This window comes from Chiloscyllium plagiosum, chromosome 7, assembly GCF_004010195.1.
Source record: "Chiloscyllium plagiosum isolate BGI_BamShark_2017 chromosome 7, ASM401019v2, whole genome shotgun sequence".
Classification (NCBI taxonomy): Eukaryota; Metazoa; Chordata; class Chondrichthyes; order Orectolobiformes; family Hemiscylliidae; genus Chiloscyllium; species Chiloscyllium plagiosum.
The window spans coordinates 97,340,308-97,355,078 of record NC_057716.1 but is presented as its reverse complement, the minus strand read 5'-3'; the positions used below and the strand labels follow the sequence as shown (position 1 = coordinate 97,355,078).

At 41.1% G+C, this 14,771-nt stretch overlaps 1 protein-coding gene across 1 annotated transcript in view; it reads left to right on the top strand.

Moving 5' to 3' along the window:
• The window catches only part of LOC122551782 (contactin-associated protein-like 5), a 1,086,426-nt gene that overhangs the window by 555,658 nt on the left and 515,997 nt on the right, over positions 1 to 14,771 (top strand). Inside the window, exon 8 of the mRNA XM_043694246.1 lies at positions 11,847 to 12,108. Coding sequence (XP_043550181.1) covers positions 11,847 to 12,108 — 262 coding nt within the window. The remainder of the gene's footprint in view (positions 1 to 11,846; positions 12,109 to 14,771) is intronic.

The window sequence follows — 14,771 nt, the reverse complement described above, 5'->3', positions numbered from 1 at the left end:
AGTACAGTTTCTTCCAGAAAAATGAGCAGCCATAAATGCAAAACTCAGTCTAAAACAAATGAGGGAGGCTCATTCGGCCTAATTCTGGAGTGACTCAGCATTAAGTGTTTTTGAATGGAAAGGATGAGAAGGATATATGCTGCGTCTGTCACAATCTGCGCATAATCATGTACCAGGGAGGAAACAAATGAATGTTATTAATAAACAGATGGAACATTATTCTCAATCTCTAGTGATGCCCTTCAAGATATTTTGCCATCAACTGCTTTGGCAGGCAATCCACTTTCCACGCTCTAGTCTGGTTAGACATCTGTTGTTCTTTGGCATCAACTACTTCATCAAATGTGGCAGTTCCCCACATCCATCGCTGTTGTCAGAAGCACCTGGCTGTTCCTTAATGTTGCTTCATTTTCTTTGAGGTGGAGGGGAACACGATACAATGCTGATAAACAGTGTCAGGAGCCCAAAGGGCCACTAACCTCAGTATCGTTCCATGATTCAGTACCTTCAAACCACCATGAAGTTTAAAAACAGAAAAAGGAAAGCCTGTTGTGTTAGTTAATAAAGTATTAATAAATGGGCAGCACAGTGGTTACGAGCAGCCTCACAGCACCAGGGACACACGTTCGATTCCAGCCTCGGGTGACTGTTGGGTGGAGTTTGCACATTCTCCCTGTATCTGCATGGGTTTCTTCCTGGTGCTTTGGTTTCCTCCCATAATCCAAAGATGTGCAGGTCAGGTGGATTGGCCATGCCAAAACACCCATAGTGTTAGGTGCATTAGTCAGAGGGAAATGGGTCTGGGTGAGTTAATCTTCGGAGGGTCGGTGTGCACTTGTTGGATTGAAGGGCCTGTTTCCACACTGTAGGGAATCTAATCTTGTGTAAATTTTGAGTTTATCTGCCTTCAATGATTTTGACATGTTGTTTCATATGGATGAGAGTGTTGATGTAAATCCCTTACCCAATCGCTCATTCATTTTTTAAAATTTAAACTATTTTACGAATCAATCTGTTCAGTGATGTTATTACACACCTGTGGAGCAGATGGGACTTGGGCCCATGGCCCACAGCCTAGGGATAGGGACACTACAAGAGGGTCACCAACCGACTACTTATTTCTTTTTGTTTAAGACAGAGTTGACCTCCACATTGCACATCAGTTTCGCCAGAAGCATGTCTGCCAAATAAAGCCTCAGATGCTCTATTTAGTTTATAAAAAGGCTGATCACATCCACAGTCAATCGCATAGCAACAGTAGAGCTAGAGGACTTTTAAACAATTTCTAATTGACTTGCCCAGAGTGCTTTGACATTCCGAGAGACCAGGCAGGGCTTGAATCTAGAGCCTTGTGACTCAGAGGTGAAGACACTACCACTGTGCCACACCGATTGCTTGATCTTTTTATTTTTTATATATTTAACTTATTTTTCTAATCAACCAGTTCAGAGGTGTTATTACACATTTCTGGAGCAGGTGGGACTTGAACCCAGGCCTCCTGGTGGAGGGACACTACTACTGTGCCACAGGAGGGCCTCACCAATTGCTTGCTTTGTGAATTATTCAGTCCAGAAGCACGCGCACACAGTTCCCACTCAATAAATGAGGCTAATTTATTGTGGTAAAGGTAATTAGCCAAACTGGAGAAATCATGGAAAAGCAGTGTATACAAGGCCGAGGAAGAAAGACTTAAGTCGGGTCCTCACTGGGATCTACTGGCTTTCTTTTTAAGTTCAGTGCCTGTTCAGGCTATAGGTCCAAGCTCCACTTCAGAGATATGAGTTATTTCTTTTGGGTGAGATGCCAAAATAGAAGTTTAAATAAAAATTATTTGTTTTGGGTAAGATGTTAAATTAAGACCCTGCTCTCCCTGCCAGGAGGATATAAAATTCTTCACGGAGAAAAAGCAGCTGAATGCTTCCAATATTCTAATCAGTGATCATCCCTAAAGAAAAAAATATTGCTCATCTCACTCTTCATGTGACATCTTGGTATGTGCAAATTGGTTGCCTGATCTTTCTTATGCTCCACATTAGACTAGAAATGTACTCCACTAACTGTGAATTGCTTTGGGACATCCTATAAGCACCATATAAATAAATACTCCTTTTAAACAGGAGAAGTTCTCCTTGAACTCAGTTGAAGTCCAGCTCTACCTCACCACCCCTTTTGTCACTGCCTCCCTGTTGCTCAGTTTCACCTGACGCCCAGTACTGGATGATTTTTTTTTCCAATTAAATGTTGGAAAGACCAATGACATTCTTTTTGTACTGTTCAATTCCTGTTCTACACTCTAATCTTTAGTCATTGAATTCACCTCTCTCCCTGGCAACAGTCTGAGATTAAATCAGTATGTTCACAACCTTGATGTCCTATTGGAGCCTGAGATTACCTTCCAACCACATCTTCACACCATTGCTATTCAGTCACCATTTCTTCCAAAGCATCCAACTTCATCTCAGCTCCTGCTGAAAGCCACATTCATTCCTTTGTCATCTCGAGACGCATCTAATCCAATGCATTCTTGGCTAGCCTCCCAGATTCTATCCTCTGTTAAATGGAATTCATCCAAAATGCTATTGCTTTTATCTTAATTTACCCATCATCTATTCCTTTGAGACTTTGGTGTCATAATTTCCATCCACATTGATGCTACAGTCAAGAAAGCACATTATCACCTCTACTTCCTCAGAAGGTGAAGGAAATTCGGCATGTCCACAATGATTTTACGAAATTTTATAGATGTGCCATTGAAAGCATCCTATCCAGATGCATCACAGCTTGGTAGACAGCTCCTCTGCCCAAGACCATAAGAAATTACAGAGAGCTGTGAACACAGCCCAGTCCATCATACAAACCAGCCTTCTATCCATTGACTCCATCTACACTTCTCACTGCCTCAGGAAAGCAGCCAATGTAATCAAACACCCCTCCCACCCCGGTTATACTCTCTTCCACCCTCTTCCATCAGGTAGAAAATACAAAAGTTTGAAAACACCAACAGATTTAAGAACAGCTTCTTCCCCGTTGTTATCAGACTTATGAACGGACCTCTCATGTATTAGAGTTGAGCTTTCTCTGCACCTTCTCTGTAGCTGTAATACTATAATCTGCATTCTGTTCCATTTTCCTGACGTACTTATGCAAGCAAACAATACTTTTTCATTGTATCTCGGTCCATGTGACAAGCATAAATCAAACCAAATCAGATGAAATCAATGCTCTTGTGAAGTAGCTTAATACATTTTCTGTCATTCAGATCACAATACGATTGGTGTAGACGTGAAAATGACATTAAGCTGTTGCGAGAGTGAGCTGTGAAGGGGATTTAGAGATGCTTCAATGTGATTGGACAGGCTGAGTGAATGGGCAGCTGAAGTATAATGTGGATAAGTGTGAGGTTAGCAAATTTGGTCACAAAAACCAGTTTACAATCTGGGTGGCAATAGATTGAGAAAAGGGGAGGTGCACTGAGACCTGTACACCAGTCACTGACACTAAGCATGTAGATACAGCAGGCAGTGAACAAGGTAGCCTTCATAGCGAGAGGATTTGAGTACAGAAACAGGGATGCCTCGCTGCAATTCTACAGGGCCTTGATGAGACCACATTAGGTGTATTGTGTGCAGTTTTTGCTCCCTTGTATGAGGAAGTATACTCTGACTATAGAGAATGAGTGCAACCAAGGTTCACCAGACTGATTCCTGGGATGGCAGGACTGATTCATGAAGAGAGACTGGTTCCCTTAGACTTTATTCATGACAGTTTAGAAAAATGATTGGGGAATCTCATAGATACTATAAAGGCCTAAGGGGATGAGACAGGGTAAATGCAGTAAGAATGTTCCTGATGACTGGCGAGTCCAGAATCAGGGGTCACTGTCTAAAGATACATGTTGGGCCATTTAGGATCAAGATGATGAGAAATTTCTTCAACCACAGAGTGATAAACTTGTGGAATTCTCTGCTACAGAAAGCAGTTGAACCTAAAACATTGAATGTTTTCAAGAAGGAAACAGATATTGTTCCAGATGGCATTCATTTTGAAAGGGCTGGAATACAAGAACGAAAATGTACAGGTGAGGTGGTATAAGGCTCTGGTAAGGCCCCATTTGGAACACATTTGGCCTTGGTCCAGAGAAGGTTCACAAGAATGATCCCAGGAACCAAGCGTTTGTCATATGAGGAGCAGTTGAGGACTCCGAGTCTATACACGGTGAAGTTCAGAAAGAGACTAAAGGGGGAGTTCAGAAAAGGTGGGATCTGATTGAAACTTACAAAATACTGAGAGGCCTGGACAGAGTGGATGGAGAGAAGATGTTCCCACTGGTAGGAGAGATTCAGACCCAAGGGCGTGACCTCAGAGTGAAAGGACAACCTTTTAAAACTGAAATGAGGAGGAATTTCTTCAATCAAAAGGTTGGGAATCTGTGGAACTCATTGTTGCAGAGGGTTGTGGAGGCCACCTCATTGTGTATAGTTAAGTCAGAGACAGATGGGTTGTTAATTAGCAAGGGGATCAAAGGAGAAGGCAGGGGAATGGGGTTGAAAAAACATCAGCCGTGATCAAATGGTGAAGCAGACTTGATGGGCCAAGTGGCCTAATTTTGTTCCTATATCTTATGGTGTTATGGCCTTCAAGCTAAAAGGATTGGGGGAGAAAAGAGGACTGTATTGAGTGATCTGCAACGAATGCACTCAATGGTGCAGCAGGTTTGAAGGGTCAAAAGGCCTGGTCCTGTTCCGATCTTCTATGTCTATATTTCAATGAAAGCAACAGTTCCTTTATATCCAATGTTCCATTTAACTTGTGTGATTTCAGAGAGGAGATGGGATTAGCACATTGAGACACTCTGTGATAAATCCCACCAAGTCCATTAGAACCAGACCAATAGATGTTGAACTAGAAATGCTGATCTTGTCTCTCTCTGGACAGAGTCTGCTTCATCTGCTAACCTACCTTCTGCCTCTGTATCTGACTTGCAATATTCATTCTCTTTTGCTTCGATTTGAGAAAAGAATGCATTTCCATTTGTGCAAATTAGGCTCTTCAACCTCAGTGTCATTTCCCATAGACAAAACGAGCTTTTTAGTCAACTATTTTGTTGGAGATAATAACGCAGTTAGAATAAATGGCTTAGCTATGTGATTAAATTAACAGCAAAGTTCCATATTAACATGTGAAGCAATCAAGTATCTGTATTCAAAATGCTTAATTTCAAGGCATTGATGTTAAATAAATTATATAAATGTTAAATAAGTTATTTTTCTCGATTATTAACTTGAGAGAATGGAAACATACTTTCACATTTATTTCTGAGATTCCACAAATTCTTAATTGCCTGTATCTGAACACAAGTCTGGCTCACCCCTGTATTCATTGACCTATATTGACTTATCATCTTCATATCGAAATTCCTTCATATCAATGTCCTACCTCCTCCAGCTTTAGGACCATCCAGAGATTGCCATACTCCTCAAGTTTCAACCTCCTGCACATTTTTATCAATCCACCATTTCACTATTTCAGCCTCCTGCACATTTTTATCAATCCACCATGAGTAGCTATTCCTTGGGCTGCTTAACATCTCAGGTTTAGAATTTCCTTCTTGAATGTGTCTGCCCCTCTACCCTTATACTTCACTTTTCTAACTTCCACCTTACAACATGCTCTTTTGACTAAATGTTTGGTTCCCCATTTGAAGTCGCTATGCTTCCTGTTCAGAAAGCTTCCGAGGAGTAGGAGTATCGACGTTTCGGGCATAAGCCCTTCTTCGGGCTTATGCCCAAAACGTCGATTCTCCTGCTCCTCGGATGCTGCCCTGGCCTGCTGCGCTTTTCCAGCACCACACTTTTCAACGCTGGTCTCCAGCATCTGTAGTCCTCACTTTCTCCTCCTTCCTGTTCAGAAAACCCACTTAGAGTCATAGAGTCATAGAGATGTTCAGCATGGAAACAGACCCTTCGGTCCAACCCATCCATGCCGACCAGATATCCCAACCCAATCTAGTCCCACCTGCCAGCACCCAGCCCATGTCCCTCCAAACCTTTCCTATTCATATACCCATCCAAATGCCTCTTAAATATAGCAATTGCACCAGCCTCCACCACTTCCTCTGGCAGCTCATTCCATACACGTACCACCCTCTGTGTGAAAAAGTTGCCCCTTAGGTCTCTTTTATATCTTTTGGCCTGATCAATGTCCTGTACAGCCGCAACATGACCTCCCAACTCCTGTACTCAATACTCTGATAAATATTTTGAATGTTAAACAGGTTGTTTGTCTTTACTACTAAATTGGGAGAATGGAAAGAAATGGAATGGAAATGATTGCCTGATAATTCTCCTAAGAAACATCTTTAGATATTTCTTTCTTTACAGGCGCCATTTATGAATTCAACACATTATTGTTACTCTCGTTATTATTGCAATGTAAATTTTAGTTAGTTGCTATTTGGGACAGTTGTTGTCGAAACCATAAGGGGTGATTAGCAACATCGTGTCAGTTCAATAGACGCTATCATCTTTAATCAAGGCTGTTTCTCTTTCATTTCTCTTGCAGAATTGAATAACTATCCTGCATTCACTTTCAGAACTTGAAATCCATTTATCAATTGCCAACTTTACAAAAGCAATCTTCTGGTAATTAATTATTGTTTTCAAAATAATTTCCGGGAGAGATTTGTAAAGTGGCAGATTAAAAAAAACATGAAAGTGTTTTATTTTTTATCTCTGATTGGAGAGAAGAGGTTAAATTACCAAGGCAATGCTGACAGAATAAAGTGGAAAAGAAATTAGACATGGGATCATGTGCTTATGTGAGTGGTTATATAGATTCTTGCACTTCCTTTACCCTGACATTCTTTAATAAATAGAATATTTTCGGGATTACTGGTTTGATATTACAAATGCTGGCTGTCCCCAATGTGCTATCAGCTTGAAATTGCTGCAAGGAAATTCTACAAGTGAAAAATATTACCTCGGATACAACAGGACCTTGATCAGATGGGTCAATGGCCTGAGGAGTGACAGATAGAGTTTGATTTAGGTAAATGTGAGGTGTTGCACTTTGGTATGGCAAATCAGGGCAGGGCTTATACAGTTAAAAGTAGTGCCCTGGGGAGTGTTGCCAAACAAAGAGACCTAAGGGTGAAGGTGCATAATTCCTTGAAAGTGGAGTCACAGATAGACAGGGCAGTGAAGAAGGCTTCCATTTATTGGTCAGTGCATTGAGTATAGGAGCTGGGAGATCATTTTACAGCTGTACAGGACATTGGTTAGGCCACTTTTGGAATACTGCATTCAACTCTGGTCTCCCTGCTGTAGCAAAGATGTTGCGAAACTTGAAAGGATTCAGAAAAGATTTACAAGGATGTTGCTAGGGTTGGAGGGTTTGAGCTATAGGTAGAGGCTGAACAGGCTGGGGCTGTTTTCCCTGGAGTGTCGAAGGCTGAGGGGTGACCTTATAGAGGTTTATAAAATCATGAAGGACATGGATAGGATAAATAGACAAGATCCTTTTCCTTGCATGGGAGAATCTAAAACTAAAGGGCATAAATTTGAGGTGAAATTGGAACAATTTAAAAGGGACCGGAGGGCGACTATTTCACTTGAGTGTAGTGTGTGTATGAAATGAGCTAGTAGAAGTGGTGGAGGCCGGTACAATCACAACATTTAAGAGGCATCTGGATAGGTATATGAATAGGAAGAGTTTAGAGGAATTGGACCAAATGTTAGCAAATGGGACTACATCAGATTACGATACCCAGTTGGCATGGACCTTTTGCATCATAGGATCGGTTTCTGTGCTGTACATCACTATGATTATGACTCTAAGTAGAAATTCTACAACTTCTGGAGAAGTTGGCACCTCAGAAAATAAATAGGTGATTCAGACAGATGTTATGGTCCTATGCTGATTGCCAACTATGTCTTGCCACATTTGACTTGAAGATACATGAAAAGGGTTTTGTCGTCACAATCCAGGGCCATTTTCAGGTACAATAAGGATAAAAAGAAATTACTTAATTCAGAGTTCATCTTCAGTTCAAAATGGAAACTGAAGCATGGCATCAGGGCTTCAGCAAGTTTTCTGCAAGATGTTCTGCTTCCTAAGGAATCCCGCTCTAAGAACAGTAACACCGATGCTAATGCCCCAGGAGAGACTGTCTATAGGCCACGCTCCAGGCCTACTGTTGTCAGGCACTGCCACTACCAAAAATCCAAACTGCAGGCCAATTGCCACTGGGATCCAGGCACTAGGATCGTCATAGTCACCAAGAATCCAGGCTCTGGGACAACCATCACTGTCCTCAGGTGTCCTGATCCAACTGTCGATGCTGCAGACACTGCCCCACTGCCACTGCTCTGGCCTTGAAGATGAAGAGGAAAGGAAGAAGAAAAAGAAAAATTACAGAAGTATGTAGAGAAAACGATGCCACTGCCCTGATGCGGACAGGCTGTGATGAGTCTGAGCCTACCGATCATTCTGGTACCATACTTGAATTTTCTTTTCTATAGAGTTCTGATTCTTCCTTCAGATCAGCAGGGCATCAGCTTTCTTCTTTTGAAACCCTCCTTGGTTGTTTGCAACAATTTCTTTTTTTCTTGTACTGTATTTCTTGAAGCTAGCACTCATCGATTAATAAGAAATTAACCGTACTAAAATGAATGAGCTAAACTACAAGATTTTATTGAGCCAAAGAAGGAGGAATTCTATTGCCTTCTAATTCTGAAAAAAAAAATGCAAATTAAACACACACATGCACACAAACACAGGTAATAAGTTTAAAAGATAAGTAGGGACAGTGTCTTGTATAGACAGGAAGTTAAAGGCAGCAACAGTTTAAAATTCTTATGGTCTTTGAGGTTTAGGATTTTAAACCCAAGGCTAATATTTAATTGTTGACTCATATTCTGCAGCAGTAATGATATTTGTAGATCTTGTATTCTTGGTGAATGTTTATTGTCCCAAGTTGCATTTTCACCATCACTGAATTTGATGTGGAGAAAGAAAGCCTTCCACCTTCTTCTTATCAACTCAAATTTATTCTGCACTCTCCTTTGCTGTGAAAGTAGACCTAGATATCAGTCCATTTGTATATTTCTCAGTTTACACTGTCGTGCTTCCGAAACTGAATGCTAAATAGGTAACTTACCATGTCTCAATATGTGAACTTATGCAAGTTAAATTAATCAAATGCTGCAGATTTCTTAATGCTGATAGCTACTTTCAGTTTTTAGATAAGATGTCAATCTCAATGCAGCCAGTTATATATTTTCTGGTAGATTCCTGTACATTACAGCAACCCATTTTAGGCCAGTATTTACTCTTTTAAATTATTTTCCATGAAAGTTCTCAGGCATGGCAATCATTTGAATATCAATAGTCCATTTTTACATGAAGCTTGGATGGCACCTTTGCCTGATTCACAAAAGCAAATACGCCTTTCCAGCTTCCATTCATCTACTATGTAGGTTTTTACTCCCGCTTTCTCAGTTCCATTGGGTTTACTCTGAATATCAATAACCCAAGGCAGTTTTAACAACCCGATGGACCCAATGTTCTTTATTAACGCAATAATACTGCAACAATCAAAACCATGCTGACAATCACAAGTTGGTTTACATGGAGGATCAGACTGAAACAGACATTCAGTCCATTCCATTTCAACTCCAGTCACTGATCCTGAGCTTTCTAGCTATCACTCTGAGGCAAACCTTTTCTTTTCATAGAGACAAGGCTGTGTGTTAAAATGTTGACACGGTCCAATCTCCAGCAAATGATTAGTTTGACCACTGATAGACATCACAAATGTGTCATCCATCACAACTCATTTGATCATTTGCTTATTAAGACTTGATCATTTCTCCTTGGAAAGAAGTTTATCTCTTTGTTTTAACAGACTTTGACCTCAGTTAGCCAACTCAAACTACTGCTACTGTTATGTCAGCCAATCTACCATAAAATATTTACACAGCACAGTCCTGTGATTGAGCACCTTGTTCAGCTAATAAACAGTCCCTATCGTCACAGGTTAAACCAAGACTCTAGTCTTCTAGAGTTAATGTGACAGGACCGTTCATTACTGCTGAGTTCACAGCACTTAATTAAACACACGCGTAGATTCCTACAGACACAGAAACATTAAACTGGTGACCTTTCTCAAGATTATGACAATATCAAGCTTCACATATTTTTGTTTTCTCATTTCATTTAATTTTAACCAAGTCCAGCCGATTTTAGCTGAATATCTACAGTTGGTAAAGCAAGAATCTATCCGATTACTCTCAAATTTTAACTTAATTGAGTAATGACATATGGGAGTTCTGTCTTGTTTTTAATACAACATTTACTGGAGTGTGTAGGGAACCCATGTATGAATGTATACCACCTGGAAAACAATGGCCCCAACCATCACAGATATTTGGCTGATTGAACTGCATTGAACATATGCACATGCACCCAGCAATTTACTTTAAGCAATTGTCTCCTCTTCTTTTATGGGATTCAGGTAATTTGCAGATGTGGTTCTTAAGATTCATGTTGCATGTCCTGTGATGTGAACTACCGCCAGTTTGCAGTTCAGGGTGTTTTCTGCCACTATTCCTCTTTTCTTGTCATGCTCTGAGGAGCTATTTGATTTACAATGATGGAGGAAAGCCACTGATGAATTTTAGTGAGAAGAGGTTCTTGTTTTAAACAGCATACCCTTTATTGTAAGATAACAGTTAGGCACAAGTTACATTGGTGAGTTAGACGTTGCTACTAAGACTACTAGAATACCTGTAGATATAGAGTAGTGCTGGAAAAGCACATCAGGTCAGGTAGTATCCGAGGAGCAGGAAAATCGACGTTTCGGGCAAAAGCCCTTCAACAGGAATGAGGTTGGAAGCCTCAGGGGTCTAGAGATAAATGGGAGGGGGGTAGGGCTGGGGAGAAGGTAGTTGAGAGTGCAATAGGTGGATGGAGGAAGGGGTAAAAGTGATAGGACGGAAAGGAGGGTGGAGCTGATAGGTGTGAAGGAAGATTGATAGGTTTATCAAATATCAAAACATGTTAGCAACTCTTCCTCTTTTCCTTACATAAATCACTCAACTTGATGTCCGTCTCTTCATTTAGCTAATCCTCAATCATTACAACTTTGATTATAGCTCTGAACAAATAAATAGGGTTTGACTGATTTCACTCAGTTTTGATTGGTATGATGATAGTTGTATTTGCTACATGTTATGTTATACTTTTGGATTTGGATTTCAAAACTGAGGTCACGTCGGTGAAATTTCCCCCTGCAGAAGCTACCATCAACAGAACAGATGCAGATAGAAACAGAGAAATTGGGTGAATGGAATGGAGTGCTTCCGTGGAGCAAGGTGTGAGGACTTATAGTTGAAGGTAACTGTGGGATTCAATTGCAGTGGATATTAGTGGACAGCCCATCCCCAGAAATGGAAACAGAGATGTGAAGAGGGGAAAGGAGGAGTTGAGATGGACCAAGTGAAGGTGAGGGAAGGGTGGAAACTGGAAACGAAATTGATAATTTTTTCTAGAGTAGGGCATGGGTTTTGTTTTGACTTCAAAGTAGAGGGCTCAAGGCCTCAGCAGAATCAAGATTTAGGTTCAGAGAACTGGAAAACCTAACAAATTGTGTCTAGATCTGTGAAGCATCCATGTCAAGAAAATGGAAGTGTTCCCGCTATGAGAAATGAAAATAGATTTAGATTATCAGAATTGAAAAAGTTTCAATTAATTGCCATTGTTGAAAATGTGAATTGCACGACTGTTTTAAAATATATTGTTAGCATTTTTAGATAAAATATGTTTTGTTCCCTTATCTGTATTTTTAGGGGAACGTGACATTTTCCTGCACAGAGCCCCACATCGTCCCGGTCACTTTCATGACTTCCAGCAGTTACTTGCGGTTGCCTGGAACAGGTCAAATGAATGAATTATCTGTCAGCTTCCAATTCCGTACCTGGAACAAGGATGGTCCGCTGCTGTACACTGAACTTCACAGAGCATCTGAAGCTCTGCAGATTTACCTCAGTGACGGTAAACTGCAAGTAGCAGTTCATGAATCATCGTGGAGCCAAGCTGACATCACTACAGGTAATTACAACAGTTCATTTCACTGTCTGTGGTGACAGCAAATAATCTCCAGAAACAGAGAGGATTCCTCAACTTTATTTTTCATCATTGTAGGACTGAATTCAGGAAACACCAGACTTTTCATTGCAGATAATGTATTAGCGAGTTTTGATAATATATATTTTCTGGTTGTGCTAAAATCTAGTCGCTAAACAATATGGAGGGCACTTTCATTACCGAGTGCTCTGTATTTGAAATTCTTTTCAATGGGATTGCATTTTATTTTTGTGCCTTTCAAAACTGAAAAGACTTAGGATCTATGTGCACATTTTCCATTTAATTTCCAACTTAAAGCTAATGTATCACCTCAATGCATTATTAATAATTGCAATGCCGCTTGTCTGAATTTTTGTTTGATTTATTGTGAATCGTATTGAATTTAATGCAAAAACCATAGAGGATGCTGACAGACTTATGGTATTTGCCTACATTTTTGATTAATTTGTGAAGAAATATGTTTTAAATGGCCTCAGTTTCTTTGGATAAAGCTATTGTGTACAGGATACAGATGTGACTCTCCTGTTGGAATGTGGTTTGCTTTATGTGAATTTGGATATTTAGTGAGTAAAATAAGAAGCAAAATAACATGGGTACTGGAGATCTGAGGTTGGTGTGGACTCACCATAATTTTGCTTGCAAAGTATTTTACAGTGCAGGAGCTAGCCTGTGTTTGTAGGGTCTTTGAAATTGTCCCTTCTTGCGAGAGTGGTCTCTTACTGAGTTTCTACTCGGAGCCTTTGTCACTGACAATCCAAAAATCTCAGTCCTGAACAAAAGCATCAGCCTCTGGCTCAAGTCCTGCCAAGGAATGATTTTGATTTTGATTTTGAATTATGTTGCATTGTCAAACATATTTTACTGTAGGAATACAATAAAATACAATGAAATGCTTCCGTTTGTCTCCGCGATGCAGCGCCATTTTGAATAATTTAAGAATAAAGAAAGACAGATATTGCTTGAAGAGAGTCCATCAGTCCTGAGCCAGATCATCACCCTCAGCACTGCTTGCAACACCAACCCTCCAACACCTCACTACCGTCTGCACTGGGTACAACCAACATTGAAAGTCACCAATCCTAGGGCGCCACCTTTGCCGATATTCCTCTGCCAACCCCTTGCCATTATCTACGCAGACCAACCAATGTTTGAAGTTGGTCCAGCGACTCCTCGACATTATTGTGGTGCACTTTATTCATCACTTTGCTGCTGCGAGCACCAGACCCAGCCAATGACAAAGTTGTTGATCCATAGGTACCGTCATTTGCCGCTGGACCTACCTCGCTGACCTCTCCTCTGCCGATGTAGCAGCTACTGATTCCAGGTCCTGTGGTTGCTCTGGAAAGGTAATTAAGGGTTCACTTGAGGACCATGCCCTGGGTCCACTGGAAATCCCCGCTCTGGCTCCACTCGAGAACCACACCCTGGGTCCATTTGAGATCCATGCTCCAAATCTATTGGAAATCCACACCCAGGGTCCATTTGAGATCCATGCTCCAAATCTATTGGAAATACACACCCTGGGTCCATTTGAGAGCCATGCTCCAAATCTATTGGAAATAGATGCTCTGGAGCAATTTGAGATCCCCGCCCTGGGTCCATTGAGATCCATGTCCAAGGTCCATTGGAGATCCACAACCTGAATCCATTTGAGATCCATGCTCCCGATCCATTCAGGATCCATGCTCCCGATCCATTCAGGATCCATGTTCTGGATCCATTTGGGATAGACACCCTGGGTCCATTTGAGATCCATACTCCAGGTCTATTTGAGATCCACGCTCTGTGTCCATTTGAAATCCACACCCCGTTTCCATTTGAGATCCATGCTTCAGATCATTTGAGATCTATTCTCCAGGTCCATTTCAGATCCAGGCCACGGGTCCAAATGAGACCTACACCCCAGGGCCATTTGAGATCCATGCTCCGGGTCCATTTGAGATCCATACCCCAGGTCCATTCAAGGTAAGTAAGTAAAAAATGAAAAGCCAGGGAAAGAACGCAAAAGCAAAGCAGTCAGAGCAGATGAGCTCCAGCACAGGAACCCTACTATGCCACCATCTTGGACCTACCAAGGTTTGATCTCTAACACTCCTGATTAGGGGGAGAGCTCTCTGAAAGTGAAAGTGCGTACTGCAGATGCTGGAGATTAGAGCCAAGAGTGTGGTGCTGGAAAAGCACAGCCGGTCAGGCAGCATCCGAGGAGCAGGAAAATCGACATTTCGGGCAATGAGGCACACCCTAATTTCTGATGAAGGGCTTTTGCCTGAAACATCGATTTTTCTGCTCCTCCAATGCTGCTTGACCAGCTATGCTTTTCCAGCACCACACTCTTGGCTCTGAGAGCTCTCTGAAGCTAACACAGTAAACAGTATTTTTGGTCTAAGGAATTGTCCACTGAGAATAATAAACCCATAATACCCAAAGCTTTGTAAACAGTTATATTCCATGACTTGGGTGTACAAAGTTAAAAATCACACAATACCAAGTTATAGTCCAACATTAATTGGAAGCACTAGCTTTCGGAGCGCTGCTCCTTCATACAGTTTACTTTTCATTATCATAGAACATAGAACATTATAGCATAGTACAGGCCCTTGCACGGATCTGTGAAACCAATCTGAAGC